Below are 16,415 nucleotides of genomic sequence, written 5' to 3'. Positions count from 1 at the left end.
GCCAACCAGTCAATAGTTATAAAAACATGGACAATTTTGTGAAATTATAATTTTACTTGTGCGTTTTTGAAATGGGCATTTCCACTGAAAACAAATACTTAAGTTTTGGACCACTGCAGTATTATATCCTACTTATGACGTACAGGTAAGTATGGGTGAGGAACATAAATCTATAATATGCTAACTAAACGCATTTAAAACTTTAGTTTTGGCTTATAGATGGTTTTATTGCTGTTATTTGGTTGATTTTATGGTGGTTGCTTACCCTGGATGATACAACCTTCTGCTGCAGTTAATATGTTCTTCTTGTATCAGACAAGGTTCTAAATGCAGCTAGTTTGTTGATCAGCGGATTGCAATTACAGAAAAGTTATGCAATTGTGTTAATGTAAGCTCCCATAAGTGTATGTTGAAGCTACATGGTTTTAATAACTTACTGAAAACACAGTTTGTCAAAATTATGTAATTTATTTATATACTCAGTCGGTAGACTGTAAGTTGCGCGCGCTGATTTAGTTCCATTACACTCCGCTCGGCGCTGCTCACAGTTCATTGATGGCGAGTATTTCTGCCGTTATCCGCTAGATGGAACATACATCGAGAAATTTCAACTTTTATCATAGGAAAGTTTATCTCCAGAAGGTTGTATAATCCAGACTATTACCCAATATTGGAAATAGTGCTGAGAAAGGGAGAATGAGGGACACAAATAAATTTATTACATGACAATAAAATAATAAATCACATAAAACGATTCCTCTGTACACTTTAATAACATTCAATAACTATGTAGTATTTTAGTTATAGCTTTCATTGGTTATAATATTAGTAACATCAATAGTATAATATAATTCTCTTATAGTTAAAATATACTATTATATTAAAAAACATTTTTTAACACTCTGTCACACCGTAAATATAGACATTGAATATACAAAAATAAAATACATCTGCATTTAAAATCATATAAAATATGAACACAAACCACGAACATCGACGATATACAGTTATAATTTTCAATCTTAATGGATTTCTTAATTATACAGGTACTGTACTTTATAAACCTACTTACTATCATTGGAGTTATAACCATTGGTAATTTATTACTGGTAACTTATTAAGTAGATGCAGCTGTTAGCCACTATAGGGTTAAATATATACATCTTATTTTATATGGTTTATATAGTAAAAAACACGACGATAATTTAAAACACGTGTTAAGATCCCGCTCAACTCGTGATAAATCTCAAAACACTTTGAGTGCAATCAACCTGTTACACTCATTACAGTTATTTTGTCTAAGATACATTTAAATATAAGTAATTTATATATCGCACACATTGCATTAAGAGCTAGAACAGGAAAGGGTTGTATCAAGATGGGGGTGATATGGGGTTTAGTACAACTGGGGATTTTGAAATATAATTAGATTGAAGAATAATGGATTTGTTTCACAGAATGGTTTTAGTTGTTAGTTACGTTTGCTACTGCAATGTTTATTACTGCAATTAAATACGTATTATAAAGTAGTAATTAGATGGGGGCTATATAGTATAGTGTAACAGAGGACGACAGAACGTGTACCGTACGATGAAAGCAGCCTTGGAAGGTACACAAGGACTTACATTGGATTAAACAAATTAATAATACAAAGACATTTGTAAAATAAAAAGTGGCACAGAATGGTACAACTGCGCCCCTACGATGTAACTGACATGGTACTTTGCTTGTAGTAAAAAGTCTTAAATCGTTAAAGCAATTAAAACAATTTTGGACCAAAGGTACAATAGTTTTGTTGTTTTAAAACACTATTAATGAACTCATTTGTTTTAATTTTATAAGTTTAAACAAAAAAACTAAGCTTATCTAAATATAATTCAAAATTAGTCTTGCATTCTGAATTCAATTAGTAGAATAATCTGTATAGCAAATATCGTTTTATTTCTTTCACACAGAATATAAATTCAATCTTTAATAGACGTTTTATAAATATACATTATGTGCTATTCAAGAATCTAATAAGCGATAAAAAAGTAAATTTTAGATCATAACCATTAGTTATAGATTTTTTAAAATTTACTTTTACGAAAAACTCATATTTAAAGTTTAATATTGTAACAAAGAATTTAGCAATTATTAAATAATATACCTCATTATAATATATAACTCACACGCGTTGGAGAAGTTTGGTAATAATAAAATAAAGAGTAAATTAGTTTCGTCACAGTTATACATGCGTGTGTAAATTTTCCAACAGGCATAAGTTTGTTTCGAGTTACTAAAAAAGATATATCACTAAAAGTTTTAATTGTTGCTTAACAAGAATGCTATACGAAGTTTAAAAGAGATAATAAATAACTAACAAAAATATACAATCACACAGCACTCGTTTTAGGTAACAAACACTTCAGTCATTTGTTTACTTGTTTACATGAATACAATTACCGGAATTATTATTTATGCCGAAGTACAAGAACATGAGTATAGTAAATCACATAAAGTTCTTGTTATCCTATGTAATGAGTAAAACAATAAAATAAATTCATAAATTGAAGTTTATAACTTTATTGAAAAATACTCATTATAAACTGCAGTGTGTTTCAAGAGCATGCAGTTTTACATGTGTGATATAAATATTTCTTATGTTTATATTTACAAAAACCATTTAAATTCTATTTTTGGGCTTGTGTAAGTCTTAGGTAACATACAATTTTAGATATATAACTTTAAAATATCAACAGACAGTTATTATAAGGATACTTTAAAACAGTATTCAATCGAATGGGGTGGTAGGTGGGGGAGGTCAATTATACTCTTTTCCCAGGGCTTAGTTGGCACTAAATGCAGTAGAGTGGGTTTAATTGAAACAAAATAAGCCCAAATAACCCTAATATTGAGAATATTAGAATACAACTGAAATCTTTTTGTTGGCCTACAAAAACAGCTTTATACACCCAAATATATTTTTGATGACCCGGTTTTTATTCGCAGGTCCGAATAAACTAACTCAGGTTCCTATAATACCAAAATCTAAACCTGTGACCAGTGGTATCCAAGATTGGGGGAGGGAGAACAATTATATAACCTCATATACCGTGGGGAGGGAGTAGAGTGATCACTTTTAAATTCTAGGTACACTATATTAATAGAAAGAACTCAATAAAGAGTTCAACTCATGATATAGAGTTTTCAGAAAAAGTGGATCAAATTTTTTAGAATGGTTACGTCTGTGATTGTCTCAAGAATGGTTTGACGTCTATCTTTCTCTATCCCTTTGACCGGAAGTAGATCTTTAAATCCTGAAGTAGACGCCTTTTGAACGAAGTAGGCTTTTTGCACCCACGTATATGGTGTCTTGATCCGGGTAACAAGACAAACTCAAAAATGACTCCAGAAATATCATGTATTCGAATCAGAAGTGCTCCTACAGGCGCCGATCGCGTAACATCGCAAAGCCAGTTACGGCAAGTATAACCTTACTAGTTAGTTAGCATTGCACATGAAGGTACTAGTATTTACTAGGTTGGGAAGAATACAAGAAATAAGATGGACACTTAAATTCCGTAATCGAAAGGTGCCCACACTGGATGACCATTCTTCGTCGAACACTTTCAGTGTTCATTTCAATTTTCGCCGGCGAATGTATGGTGTTCGGTAAGTGTCAACGCTTTGACCAACATTCTTGAAATATCAGTGGAGGTAGTGCGCCGCCATTTTTGTTTGGCCAAACAGTTCGTTCTATAGGCAAACCTTTGTTTAGTTCTGTGAAACAGCCCTCTGGAGAATCCATTGCAGTCCGTTTCTTGCCAAGATTTTGTGTTTATAGTGAGATTTTGGGAAAAAATATTAGGGAATGATAAGAGTAAAAACTCGCCAAAAGTTTCAATGTAACCGTTAGTGTAAATGCTAGTCAAAAGTCTCAATATAGCTGCTAGTCAAAAGTCTCAATGTAACTGCTAGTCAAAAGTCTCAATGTAACTGCTAGTTCAAAAGTCTCAATATAGCTGCTAGTCAAAAGTCTCAATATAGTTGCTAGTCAAAAGTCTCAATATAGCTGCTAGCCAAAAGTCTCAATGTAACTGTTAGTCGAAAGTTTCAATGTAACTGCTAGTTAAAAGTCTCAATATAGCTGCTAGCCAAAAGTCTCAATGTAACTGTTAGTGAAAGTTTCAATGTAACTGCTAGTCAAGTCTCAATGTAACTGTTAGTCGAAAGTTTCAATGCAACTGCTATTCAAAAGTCTCAATATAAACGTTATTCAAAAGTCTCAATGTAACTACCACTCAGTCAATTCTTCGCACTTATGGATTCTCGAAAATTCCTATTTTGTTTTTAAATTGCAATACTATATTGGTCTTCTTAATAACTGACTTTGCTACCAACTGTGCAGCCTGATAACAGTACAACAAAGTGACCGACGCACACCAACATCCATGTTCAATGACAACGCAAAATTGAATTCACAGCGAAAACCATAATTTGTTTGATAAAAATCTAAATAAATGCTCGGAAAACATTTGTTTACAAAACATTTAGTTTGATGAATAATAGTATGTTTGGCGAACATGTTCGTAGCTGTTTTCCCAGTGTGGAGGCACTTGAACATGAACAATGGCCTTCTGTAATAATACCTCCAATTACATTCCAGCTGTATATAATAGCTGTAATAGTCTATATTACGATTATAGCACCACTTCCAGATATTACGAACAAGGTCTCACCCGCAGCACAACGCTCGGCACTTCGGAGTTCGTTATATCCCGTCAATTGTAGTCCTAGGTCTGGCCGTAGGGGAGCGCTGTAACTGTGTTCCACTGAGACTTCTGTGTTTAAAATTTTCTGTGGTTTTATTGGTTTGTACAACATTGTACATTACTTGAGATCAACAACTTAACCTAAACTATATTTCTTTGTACGCCTGCTTCAAATAAAATAAATTCTACTAACATATTTTCCTTGTTATGAAAACTAAAAGTATCTTCTAAATTTAATTTAGTAGAAAACTTACAATCTTTTATTATAAAATATTTCAACGATTATAAACACTAATTTCAATTTTAAATTATTTTGAGCTAAATTAGTAAACTAGATTGTGGTACGCTTAAAAACTACACTTAAATAATAAATTAAAATACTTTTTGCAGTGTACAGCTAAATAAAATGTGTATCATTTATAAGCTTGTACTTCGAGAAATTTACGAGAAATTTGAGTTCCAATGAACCACTGCATCTTTCCATTTTGTTTTTATGCAGAGTTCTAGTGAAGGTACTTCATCTCTTTTGCTTTCCTCCTTTGCTGAGAATCCGGTTGTATCTGAAAAAGAATAGATGTTAAATACATCTAATGACAGTCAAACGAAAACAATTTTTAATCAGAACAGCCACAATCAATTGAATTAGGCCTCTTACAAATATCAAGGCGTATGTTTGAAATTAGGTAACATGTACGATAATCTTTATCAAGGGATGGATAGCCAAATAGTATAATTGTAAGTAATGTTTTAGACAGAATTGAATTAAATGCAAACATGTATGCCAAATTTAAACATGAAATAGATGAATACGAGATTCTACTGAACTTAATATACGGCAAGATCTAGGAAGAAAGAAAATACTACTTCAAGAATCTGTACTTTCAGAGATCTGTTTGGTTGTTTAAGGTCAACAGAAAGAAGGGGATATAAATGTTATCAGTTACCATCTATACCTTATCATGTTTGTATTAAATACTACTATTTCTTCGGAGAACAACAGTACAAAATGGCAACAGAAAGATATTTACTTCTGCAAGTCAACAGAAAAAGTGACTCGATATTATTTGTAACCCCTTATAACTCAAGACGTTTGACTCAAGGCTCAAGTTTTTCTATTAAGAGTCAATAGAAACAAGAAGCTATAGGTATTACATGTACACTATATAGACTCTAGTCTTATATTATTACTAACATCACAGTAATTATCAAAATTATAAAACGAGTCTGACTTACCAATTCATTGTAGTGTTACAGATGGGAGTTTTCAGTGCGGCAGTCACTTATGAGTGGCATGGGTACACACACAACATTATATTTATTATTATAGTATTCTGACACACTCACGTTTGAATTCTCAGTCTGATCTACCATTCCAGCGTAGTGTTACAAATGAGGTTTACTTCAGGCTCCAGTCACTTATGAGTTCCCTACATGGGTACACACAGCGTTATACTATTTATTTTAATATCCTTACCTACACTCACGATTGTATTCTCTGTATAATCTACCAATCCAGCGTAGTGTTACAGGTGGGATTTTCTTAAGTGCTCCAGTCACTTATGAGTTCCCTACATGGGTACACACAGCGTTATACTATTTATTTTAATATCCTTACCTACACTCACGATTGTATTCCTCTGTATAATCTACCAATCCAGCGTAGTGTTACAGGTGGGATTTTCTTAAGTGCTCCAGTCATTTATGAGTTCCCTACATGGGTACACACAGCGTTATACTAATTATTTTAGTATCCTTACCTACACTCACGATTGTATCCTCAGTCTAATCTACCAATCCAGCGTAGTGTTACAGATGAGGTTTACTTCAGGCTCCAGTCACTTATGAGTTCCCTACATGGGTACACACAGCGTTATACTATTTATTTTAATATTCTTACCTACACTCACGATTGTATCCTCAGTATAATCTACCAATCCAGCGTAGTGTTACAGATGGGATTTTCTTAAGGCTCCAGTCATTTATGAGTTCCCTACATGGGTACACACAGCGTTATACTAATTATTTTAGTATTCTTTCTTACACTCACGACTGTATCCTCAGTCTGAATCTACCAATCCAGCGTAGTGTTACAGATGAATTTTTCTTCAGAGCGCCAGTCAGTTATCTGTTGCTTGCCTGGGTACCCACAACACTATATTTATTATTATAGTATCTTTACTTACCCTCTCGATTGTATCCTCAGTCTCATCTACCAATCCGTCGTAGTGTTACAGATGGGGTTTTTTCAGAGCGCCAGTCAGTTATCTGTTGCTTGCCTGGTTACCCACAACACTATATTTATTATTATAGTATCTTTACTTACCCTCTCGATTGTATCCTCAGTCTAATCTACCAATCCGTCGTAGTGTTACAGATGGGTTTTTTTCAGAGCGCCACTCACTTATCTGTTGCTTGCATGGGTACCCACAACACTATATTTATTATTATAGTATCTTTACTTACCCTCTCGATTGTATCCTCAGTCTAATCTACCAATCCGTCGTAGTGTTACAGATGGGTTTTTTTCAGAGCGCCACTCACTTATCTGTTGCTTGCATGGGTACCCACAACACTATATTTATTATTATAGTATCTTTACTTACCCCCTCGATTGTATCCTCATTGTGACATACCGGTCCCTCGTATTGTTATAGTTATTGTTATATAGGGAATATTCCCTCAGTGAGACAGTCACTCTCCAGTTGTTGGTATGGGTGCACAAACATTACAGTGACTATTCTAGTGATCTCACCTACACTGAGGACTGTCTCCTCAGCCTGGCCCCCCAATCCGTCATAATGGTACAGATGGAATTGTCTCTCAGCACGCCAGTCACTCACTAGCTGCTTGCAGGGGGAAAACACAACACTGTAGTGATTGTCACTGTTTACCAACCAAATTGGATATCGGGGCGTCTTCAAGTTTGATCCTACCTGAAAAAGTAGTAGAGCATTGTGCAATGTAAAGTAATTTAAACTCGATTCCAAGTATTAATAACAACTTTTACTACTTCAGAGTCTTGGATCTAGTTCCAGATTCTCAAATGAACTTTCTGACCTCAATACCTCCTAGGCTCCGAGAGCTTCCACAAGCTGGAACGCGTTACTTACTGGAAGTTAAAGGGTTCTAGCTCCTACAGGTAGAAACAGATACTGATATTACAAGTTATTTTTCTCAGTGATAGCTCGAAATTACCAATGACTACAATCTAGAAGATGCTACCTCTAAGAGGTTTAGTAGAAACGTATACCAGCTAGTTCTCTCAGGAAGAGCTAGAAGGTACTAATGACTAGGAGATATAAGATGCTGGCACTGAATTTACACTAAATATGAATTCTACTAGCACTAAGAGGTCTAGTAGAAACATTTACAGATATTATAATCCATTTTTCTCAGGGAGTTCGAAATTACCAATGACTACAATATAGAAGATACTACCTCTAAGAGTTTTATTAGAAACAGAAACGTATATTACAAACTAGTTTCCTCAGGGAGAGCTGGAAGTTACCAATGACCAGAAACTATAAGATGCTAGCTCTAAGGTTTAGTCAAACACATTCAGATATTACAACCTACTTTTGTGAGGGAGAGCTGGAAGTTACCAATAACTACAGCTTAGAGGATGCAAGCTCTAAGAGTTTAAGTAGAAACAGATACTGATATTACAAGCTAGTTCTCTCGGCCAGAGCTAGAAGTTACCAATAACTACAGCCTAGAGGATGCAAGCTCTAATAGTTTAAGTAGAAACAGATACTGATATTACAAGCTAGTTTTGTCAGGGAGAGCTGGAAGTTACCAATGACTACAGCCTAGAGGATGCAAGCTCTAAGAGTTTAGGTAGAAACACATACTGATATTACAAGCTAGTTCTCTCGGGCAGAGCTAGAAGTTACCAATAACTACAGCCTAGAGGATGCAAGCTCTAAGAGTTTAGGTAGAAACATATACTGATATTGCAAGCTAGTTCTCTCGGGCAGAGCTAGAAGGTACCAATAACTACAGCCTAGAGGATGCAAGCTCTAAGAGTTTAAGTACAAACAGAAACTGATATTATAAGCTAGTTCTCATAAGCAGAGCTGGAAGTTTACCAATAACTACAGCCTAGAAGATGCAAGTTCTAATAGTTTAAGTACAAACAGAAACTGATATTATAAGCTAGTTCTCATAAGCAGAGCTGGAAGTTACCAATAACTACAGCCTAGAAGATGCAAGTTCTAATAGTTTAAGTACAAACAGAAACTGATATTATAAGCTAGTTCTCATAAGCAGAGCTGGAAGTTACCAACAACTACAGCCTAGAAGATGCAAGTTCTAATAGTTTAAGTACAAACAGAAACTGATATTATAAGCTAGTTCTCATAAGCAGAGATGGAAGTTACCAACAACTACAGCCTAGAAGATGCAAGTTCTAATAGTTTAAGTACAAACAGAAACTGATATTATAAGCTAGTTCTCATAAGCAGAGCTGGAAGTTACCAACAACTACAGCCTAGAAGATGCAAGTTCTAATAGTTTAAGTACAAACAGAAACTGATATTATAAGCTAGTTCTCATAAGCAGAGCTGGAAGTTACCAATAACTACAGCCTAGAAGATGCAAGTTCTAATAGTTTAAGTACAAACAGATACTTATATTATAAGCTAGTTCTCATAAGCAGAGCTGGAAGTTACCAATGACTATAGTCTATAAAATGCTAACTCTAAATTTGAATAAAAACAGGTACAGATAGAAGTTTAGTTGAAACACATTCAGATATTACAAACTAGTTCTCTCAGGGGAAAAGACTATTAATGAATAAAGCTGTTTGATACTTAAATCCTATTAGAACATAGGATGAGCAAGTCTAATACACCGTAACCATAAGGCAAAGCAATGGCTTCTTAGAGGTTATGTCTAGAGGCTTTCTGAGGCAATACATTCTGAAGTATGCTTAGGTTTACAAACGCTAGATATTGTGTACTATAACATCAATTTACCTTTTTATTGGCCGATAAGCTAAAATAGCCTGTTTTAAATGATGTTGGGGATAGTTTTATTTGGAAATTCGTACTTTACATAATTTTATTAATGATGATTTTACCAGGGATATATACTACATACAAAAGTAAACTGTTATAATTAAGTACCATTTTAGAAACATTTTGAAAACTTTACCCTATTTGTTTAAAACGATACTTTTATCCTCCACCAGAATGTCAAGAAAGCACCTGCGATTACTATTATATCAATTATAATATAGGTTATAGCATTTACTTTGAATTATTAAGACACAAACATTTACCTGACATGAATTAAAGTGTTCAAAGATGGACAAAAAACCTATTTCCGCTCGTTTCGAAACGCCTCGTAATAGGCAGGAGTCGAGCTGCAGGTCGTTATCAAACACGTTGGACACAGCTTGGCCTGTAAGGAGCAGGTTCACCAGTTCCACAGAGCAGGTGCCACTCGGGCCTATCAGAGGCGATGTTTCGTCATCCATGTCCGCAATGACGCTGCAACAGAGACATTGCTAGTGCTTTTAATATGTAAGATTTTAGAAGCAAAAGGTTTATTGGGCCTAAAAAAGGTACCACAGCCCTTTTCAAACATAATCGTAAATCCATTTTTCAATGTTTCTTCAAACACTCCTATGGCAAGAATTGGAATATTTACTGATTTATTAAATTTTCTTGTGGATATACTCAAATAAAAGGTGTTCCGATAGTTCAATTCTTTAACACCAATCACAGGATTAAAGCGCGTAGGTAAGGTCAATGTTTCGTGGATGGCTAGTAGTACAGCCTCGGCCGCGCGCTCAGATCCCTTGGCCCATCCGTAGCAACCAGGCGCTGCGCTGTAACAACACCATCGCCCTCACGATGTATATTCATTCACAATCAAACTGCGCAAAATACGGGATCAATCAATACTGGGTTTAAAAGGCTGTACAAATAATTTCTAGGTTTTATCAACTCTTTAAGACAGAAGTATTGGTTTTTAGATTTTCCCGATTCCACAACAGATTCCCGGCTTACATCCGGCTTTCCCGGTTGGGTGGCCACCCAGTCGCGATGTTACACAATTATAGAGGAGCGGCCGTTCCCTCCAACCCCCCCCCTCCCTTAACTCCGTCCCTGGTCTTGCTTGTCTCGTGATTGTCATATTTAAATATATGTAAAATAATAATCACGCTTGACATTAAGGGGTGTCTGTCTCGTTATTGACTTAGGCATAACAATGTGATTTAGCGATAATCTCTTGTTGCAGCCATAAGCAAGTTATTTAGCGATTATCGCGTGATTTAGCCATAATCACGCTATTTAGCGATATTCACGTATTTTAGAGATAATCACGCGATCTAGCCACAAATCACTTGATTTAGTGATAATCACGTGAAGTAGCCATAATCACGCGATTTAGCTATAATTACGAAACTATTTAATACCCCTATGTTAACTTCCACAATTAATTCTCTAGGATGTAGTGATATATCATGTATCATAACATTAGTCATAAATAAAAGCCCTAGTACTTCCCTTAACACCAGTGCTGCTCAAAATATAAACATTTCATTATATTTTATCAATAGATTCTTTCCCTTTCTTAATTGCCTTTATATTTTCTATTACAACATCAATTATTTTCTTCAAACAAGTACTATTAATTAAAATATTTGTTAAATGTTTGTTGATGTTTTATTTTTTCCTGTGATAAGTTTATTATTACTTTGATTTAAGTTAAAATAATGCAATCAAGATTACAATATTGAAAGATAACTATTTGAAAGCAAACGTAACGATTTATGTAAACTTCAGAATTACCTAGCACTAATGATATTGGCAAGAACTAAAGGGTTGGAAGAGTAAACCCCTTTATCATTTGTATTCATACTGAAATCTGCTTTAATTCAATGTATTTTTATTCTTGATCTAATAGAACCTGTATTACAAAGTTTTAAGGAATGTAATATCATTGAAAGTTTTAATAAAAACTGCGTTACCAATTTTGGGAGGCTAGAAGCTCTCAGTATTTTAGGTTTGTGAGGTTTATCACAGTTGAAAACCGTACTGTTTCCTTGAGGTTATATAAAAATTAAAAATTGCTTGTGTAACAAGTCGAGTAACTGAGATTACAGTCTGACGATTTACTTATTATTTCAAGTATCTCCTTATCTAAAAATGCTTATAATTTCATGGATGGATCTCTCAAATGTTAACACTATTATACATAAACTTGCAGTTTCCCTTCTAATTGGGAGTAATATCTTTATACGCGTATTCACACATTTTCTCCATACAAATAATACTTGTTAAGACACGATGTTTTATTACCCTCCACGTGGAAGAGTGAGAAATATTTACTTGCTTATAAAATAGAAAAGAACTTTGAAACTTGTTCACAACCTCTGCTGGAGTATTAACCACATTCATTGATAACAATTATAAAGTGATTTCGTTTAGTAAACGTACAAAGCTAATCTAAATCTACTGGAAGAGTTAATTATATCGTAAAATTACTTAACTCTTCACTTGGCAGTATAAAGTAAATGTAACACACCACGTTAACGATTACAAACTGTAAAGGTAACACAGTCACTTTGACATTCAATTTTTATATTGTAATGGGGTTTTATAAAACAACCCAAACTTTGATTTGATGCAAAAACTTAATAGAGTACATTGCAGACCTTTAATTCCCGTTCTTCTTCTTTGTGTAATACGTTTAAAATGATGCATCACTTGCTAGAGGTTCCTATTTTAAATTTTGACGTACTCCCAAAGTAACTCATTTGTGGGGGGTGGGGGGCAAAAATTTTCATACATAAAAAACTCCTCAGTTGGTACACACATATATACAATATATATATATATATATATATATATATATATATATATATATACACACACAATATATAATAAATATATGTTATATATGCATATTATATTATTTTTATATGATTAAAGCTTATTTTAACCAGTGAAGTAAAGAACTTTATGTACAACATAATTTTTTATATTACCTCTGGATTCCTCGAGACAGTATTACTGAGATAACAAAGCGCAGGCATCCTTTTCCGTGTGGGGAAATAAACTCATCCAAGTGTTTTTCTACAGCCTCATGTAGATCCTTTTCTCTCAGGAATTTTCTCCAGGATAAAACTTCTGTAAGTCCATCTGGTCGATATACCAAGCACTCTTCCAAATGACTTTCTTGATCACTCCTGCAATAATACATACAAATAAATTAATACATTCAACATTCTTACTGACATTTTCCTAATCAGCCGCAAAGATCTACTGAAATCGAATTATTTTTAACTGGTATCTTCTTATCATACTTTTTAAGATGATTACATATTATATCAGTGGCATTTTAATTTATTATACTAAATTTTTTTGCGGGAAAAATCATCCATTTTCAAATTTGTATGTACTATCCGAGAATCGAACCCATGACCTCTGCGTTAGAGATCCGCACCCTTACCATTACGATAATGAATACATCGCTTTGATTGTGAATAATGCGTTCTATATTTAATGCAAAGAACTGTATTCTACAGGTTATGAGAATGTAATACTTGATCTCAGCCACTGTTGGATTATTTCTAAGAAAATAATATTATTAATTCAGCAAAAGTTATGACAAATTCAAAAAGGCAGACAATTGCACCCAATCCTTCGCAAGTTACGAGTCATTAGAGACTCGTAGTAGTCAGGGGCTAGTATGAAAACCGCAAAGATTGGTGTTACACGTATTTCACAGTGAGTTAAGCTTTTCCATTATCTTGTTGTTGCCTTCCAAGGTTGTGCATATAAGAACCCCGCGAAGAGGTAAGAATCAATAAATCTTTGAGCCGTCTAATGAAAAACATTGGCGACCTGTAGCGAGTAGCAGAGGATACTTATGTATTTCACAGCACGGGTGCGAGATTCTGACGAACGCACTGCGGGAACAATGCCACAATCACAAGATAACCGCAGCGTAGAGGAAAGCTGATTGTTATTAGATTAGAGATGGGGCTGTAGCGGGGAATATGAAGATGGATGTTTTCCTGACCACAGTTCTTTACCGGCATGATAAATACAAGGATTACACGTTTGACCGAACTCTAATCATGACAACACTAACTACACCTTCTTCACCTTAGCAATGGCAAAGCAGGCGATAATTATAAAAGCCTTCGGTAAAATCTCACCTGACTTCACTGAAAAATGGAGGAAAATGATCTATGATTGACATACGGTGATGATTATGAAGATAAAGAAAGCAGGTCAAATATAATATGGCATAGATATTGACCTTTACGATGGAGCAAGTCAGAGTAGAAGTCCTCTTAAGGCGTCAAAGGCTTTCTTTTGAAGTGCTGCAGAAAGCGTTCCCAAGAGGAAGCCATGCCGTAAGCGCTACGGTACATTAGCATTTGCTTCGGTGACGAAAGAGTTTGGCATGTCAAACGTTAAATATACCTACTCCTAATAGTGATTTCTAAAATTTGAACTGTTCACTTCAAGAAGTGATACTGATAAAACTAAACTGTATGATACATATTGATAATGTTTTGTTTATTTTAATAAGTTCTCAAAGTTTGTTGTACGCAAATTATAGAATATAAAAGCATTAAATACGAACATAATGGTGTTGTGAAAAGATAAAACTGTTTTATAAAGGTACTTAGAATATATTCAATATCCTTTCGCCTAATAACACCAACTTTGGGAACAGAGGATGGTTCAAAGTATACATCAAAACAACATGAAGACGTTCAACCTTATGCATCCCAAGTTTGTTTAGTTTTGATTAACTTAATACTTTGGGAAAGAATAAATATATATATTTGGCCTACAATACTTCATTTTCATATTATCAACTATTATCAATCACGTTATCATGGTTTACTTAAATAATATAACGATATTAACTAGAGAGTGTGATTTTTCTTTTACTTAATGCGTTATTTGTGGGGTCTGCGAAGATTTTTGAACTGGGATCTACCCTTCAACTGAAAAAACAGCAAAAACTATAAAAAATTTACAAAACTGTAAGTCGTCTAACGAACATTTTATTAACCTTGTTGCTTTATTTCTACTATTTAAAAGGTAAAAAGGAGCAGAGGATTTATTTATTTCCATTCCGCATAGAGAAAGCATTGTATTCGACTAAGCACTCAAATCGAAAATCTGTCAAAAAGGGTTTTTCCTTCAGTGTTAGGTTGGGATGTAGCGTCCAGAAGGTGCTTTATCCGATCATTCACATTTTAACATGATACATAACGTGGACGTTCAGTTAAACCTACTTCATTTTGAAATAAATTAGAGACCCGGACAGACAAATGTTGGGGTTAAAAATATAAATAAAAGTTTGCTTCGAATATAGTGTCACGTGTCAGTACATAGTATTTATAAATTATTCCTTTATCACTATTTTAAAAGAAACTTTGAGTCAAGTAGTCCTGTTATAAAAATATGATTCTGTATGGGATTTTACGGATTCTTTCATGGAGAAATTAGATTAGATGGAACGAATAAAAATACACTAATAATAACGCCTAGATTTATTTGATCAGTATTGACAGTCATTAATTTTGACTTAGGTGGCGCAACCAGTACCTATTTGGGAAAAGTGTTAGGGATTTGACAAGTCTTTACTCACAGTCCTTTATAATACCTTTCCTGATGAGAAGAAAATATCTAAGTACTTTAATGCATTTAAAGTCATATTTGAGGGTACCATTTTTTTGGTCTAAAGGAAAACTGCTCAAGATAAGAATACACTTTTTTCAATATATATATATATATATATATATATATATATATATATATATATATATATATATAAAGAATTATTACAAAGGAAACAATTTTTTATTTACAATATATATTTTTCATGTTAATAAAAGCATGTGATTTCCTCATATTATTACATTGCACTCAAAAATAATTTTCCTTAAGTCATAAATCATTGAAAGAAATATCACTCTTTGACGTCATAACTGCATATAACATATGGTATATTTGTATAAGATATGGATTATAAATGTCATAACTGTTGGACAGTAGCGTAGCCAGAAATTTCGTTCGGGGGGGGGGGGGTCCGAAAATTTGGGTCCGAAACCGGGGGATCCGGGGGACGTTTTGTGTGTTATTTGCCAATGAGTTCACTGGTAAAAGGTAAATACCAAAAATATGGAGCTTTAGTAACTACGCCTTATAGAAAGTGGAAAGGTGTAATAGGCAAATTCAACTCTCACAGCAACTCTAGTACCACAAAAATCTTCTTGTACAGCTACAGAAACTTTACGAAGTTCAATTCTGGCACCAAAGTGATGTTGGATTCACTGGATAAGAAAGAAAAAGAACAAAACAGAGGTTCACTCAAGCGTATAATTGACACAACTATTTTCTGTGGAGAAAATGAAATACCCCTTCGGGGACATTGGGCCACTGACGGCCGAAAACCCTTTAGAAAAGGAGGGCAATTTTCGAGCGTTGCTCGGGTACAGATCAAACTAACGGTCGGAAAATGCACCGGAAAAACTTTACTGATTAGAAGTTCGGCTACTTTGGATTTCACTGATTTAGGTATTTATGAATGAGTTATAATGACGATTTTTTGTATCATTACACTGTGGACGAGTATATAATTATCGGGAAAAAAATCACTTTCGGTCGGAAATAAAATACA

General features: G+C 34.1%; 1 protein-coding gene across 1 annotated transcript in view; it reads right to left on the bottom strand.

Moving 5' to 3' along the window:
- Positions 1-678: 678 nt before the first annotated feature.
- LOC124361832 (probable ubiquitin carboxyl-terminal hydrolase MINDY-4) overlaps positions 679-16,415 on the bottom strand; it is a 47,651-nt gene continuing 31,914 nt past the window's right edge. The window contains exons 4-7 of the mRNA XM_046815829.1: positions 12,754-12,954; positions 10,036-10,246; positions 7,507-7,687; positions 679-5,314 (exon numbers count right to left, since the gene is read on the bottom strand). Of these exons, the coding sequence (XP_046671785.1) occupies positions 5,196-5,314; positions 7,507-7,687; positions 10,036-10,246; positions 12,754-12,954 (712 nt within the window). The 3' untranslated portion in view covers positions 679-5,195. The remainder of the gene's footprint in view (positions 5,315-7,506; positions 7,688-10,035; positions 10,247-12,753; positions 12,955-16,415) is intronic.

This window comes from Homalodisca vitripennis, chromosome 5, assembly GCF_021130785.1.
Source record: "Homalodisca vitripennis isolate AUS2020 chromosome 5, UT_GWSS_2.1, whole genome shotgun sequence".
Classification (NCBI taxonomy): domain Eukaryota; kingdom Metazoa; phylum Arthropoda; class Insecta; order Hemiptera; family Cicadellidae; genus Homalodisca; species Homalodisca vitripennis.
The sequence above is the reverse complement of the archived record's forward strand: the minus strand, read 5'-3'. Positions and strand labels throughout refer to the sequence as shown.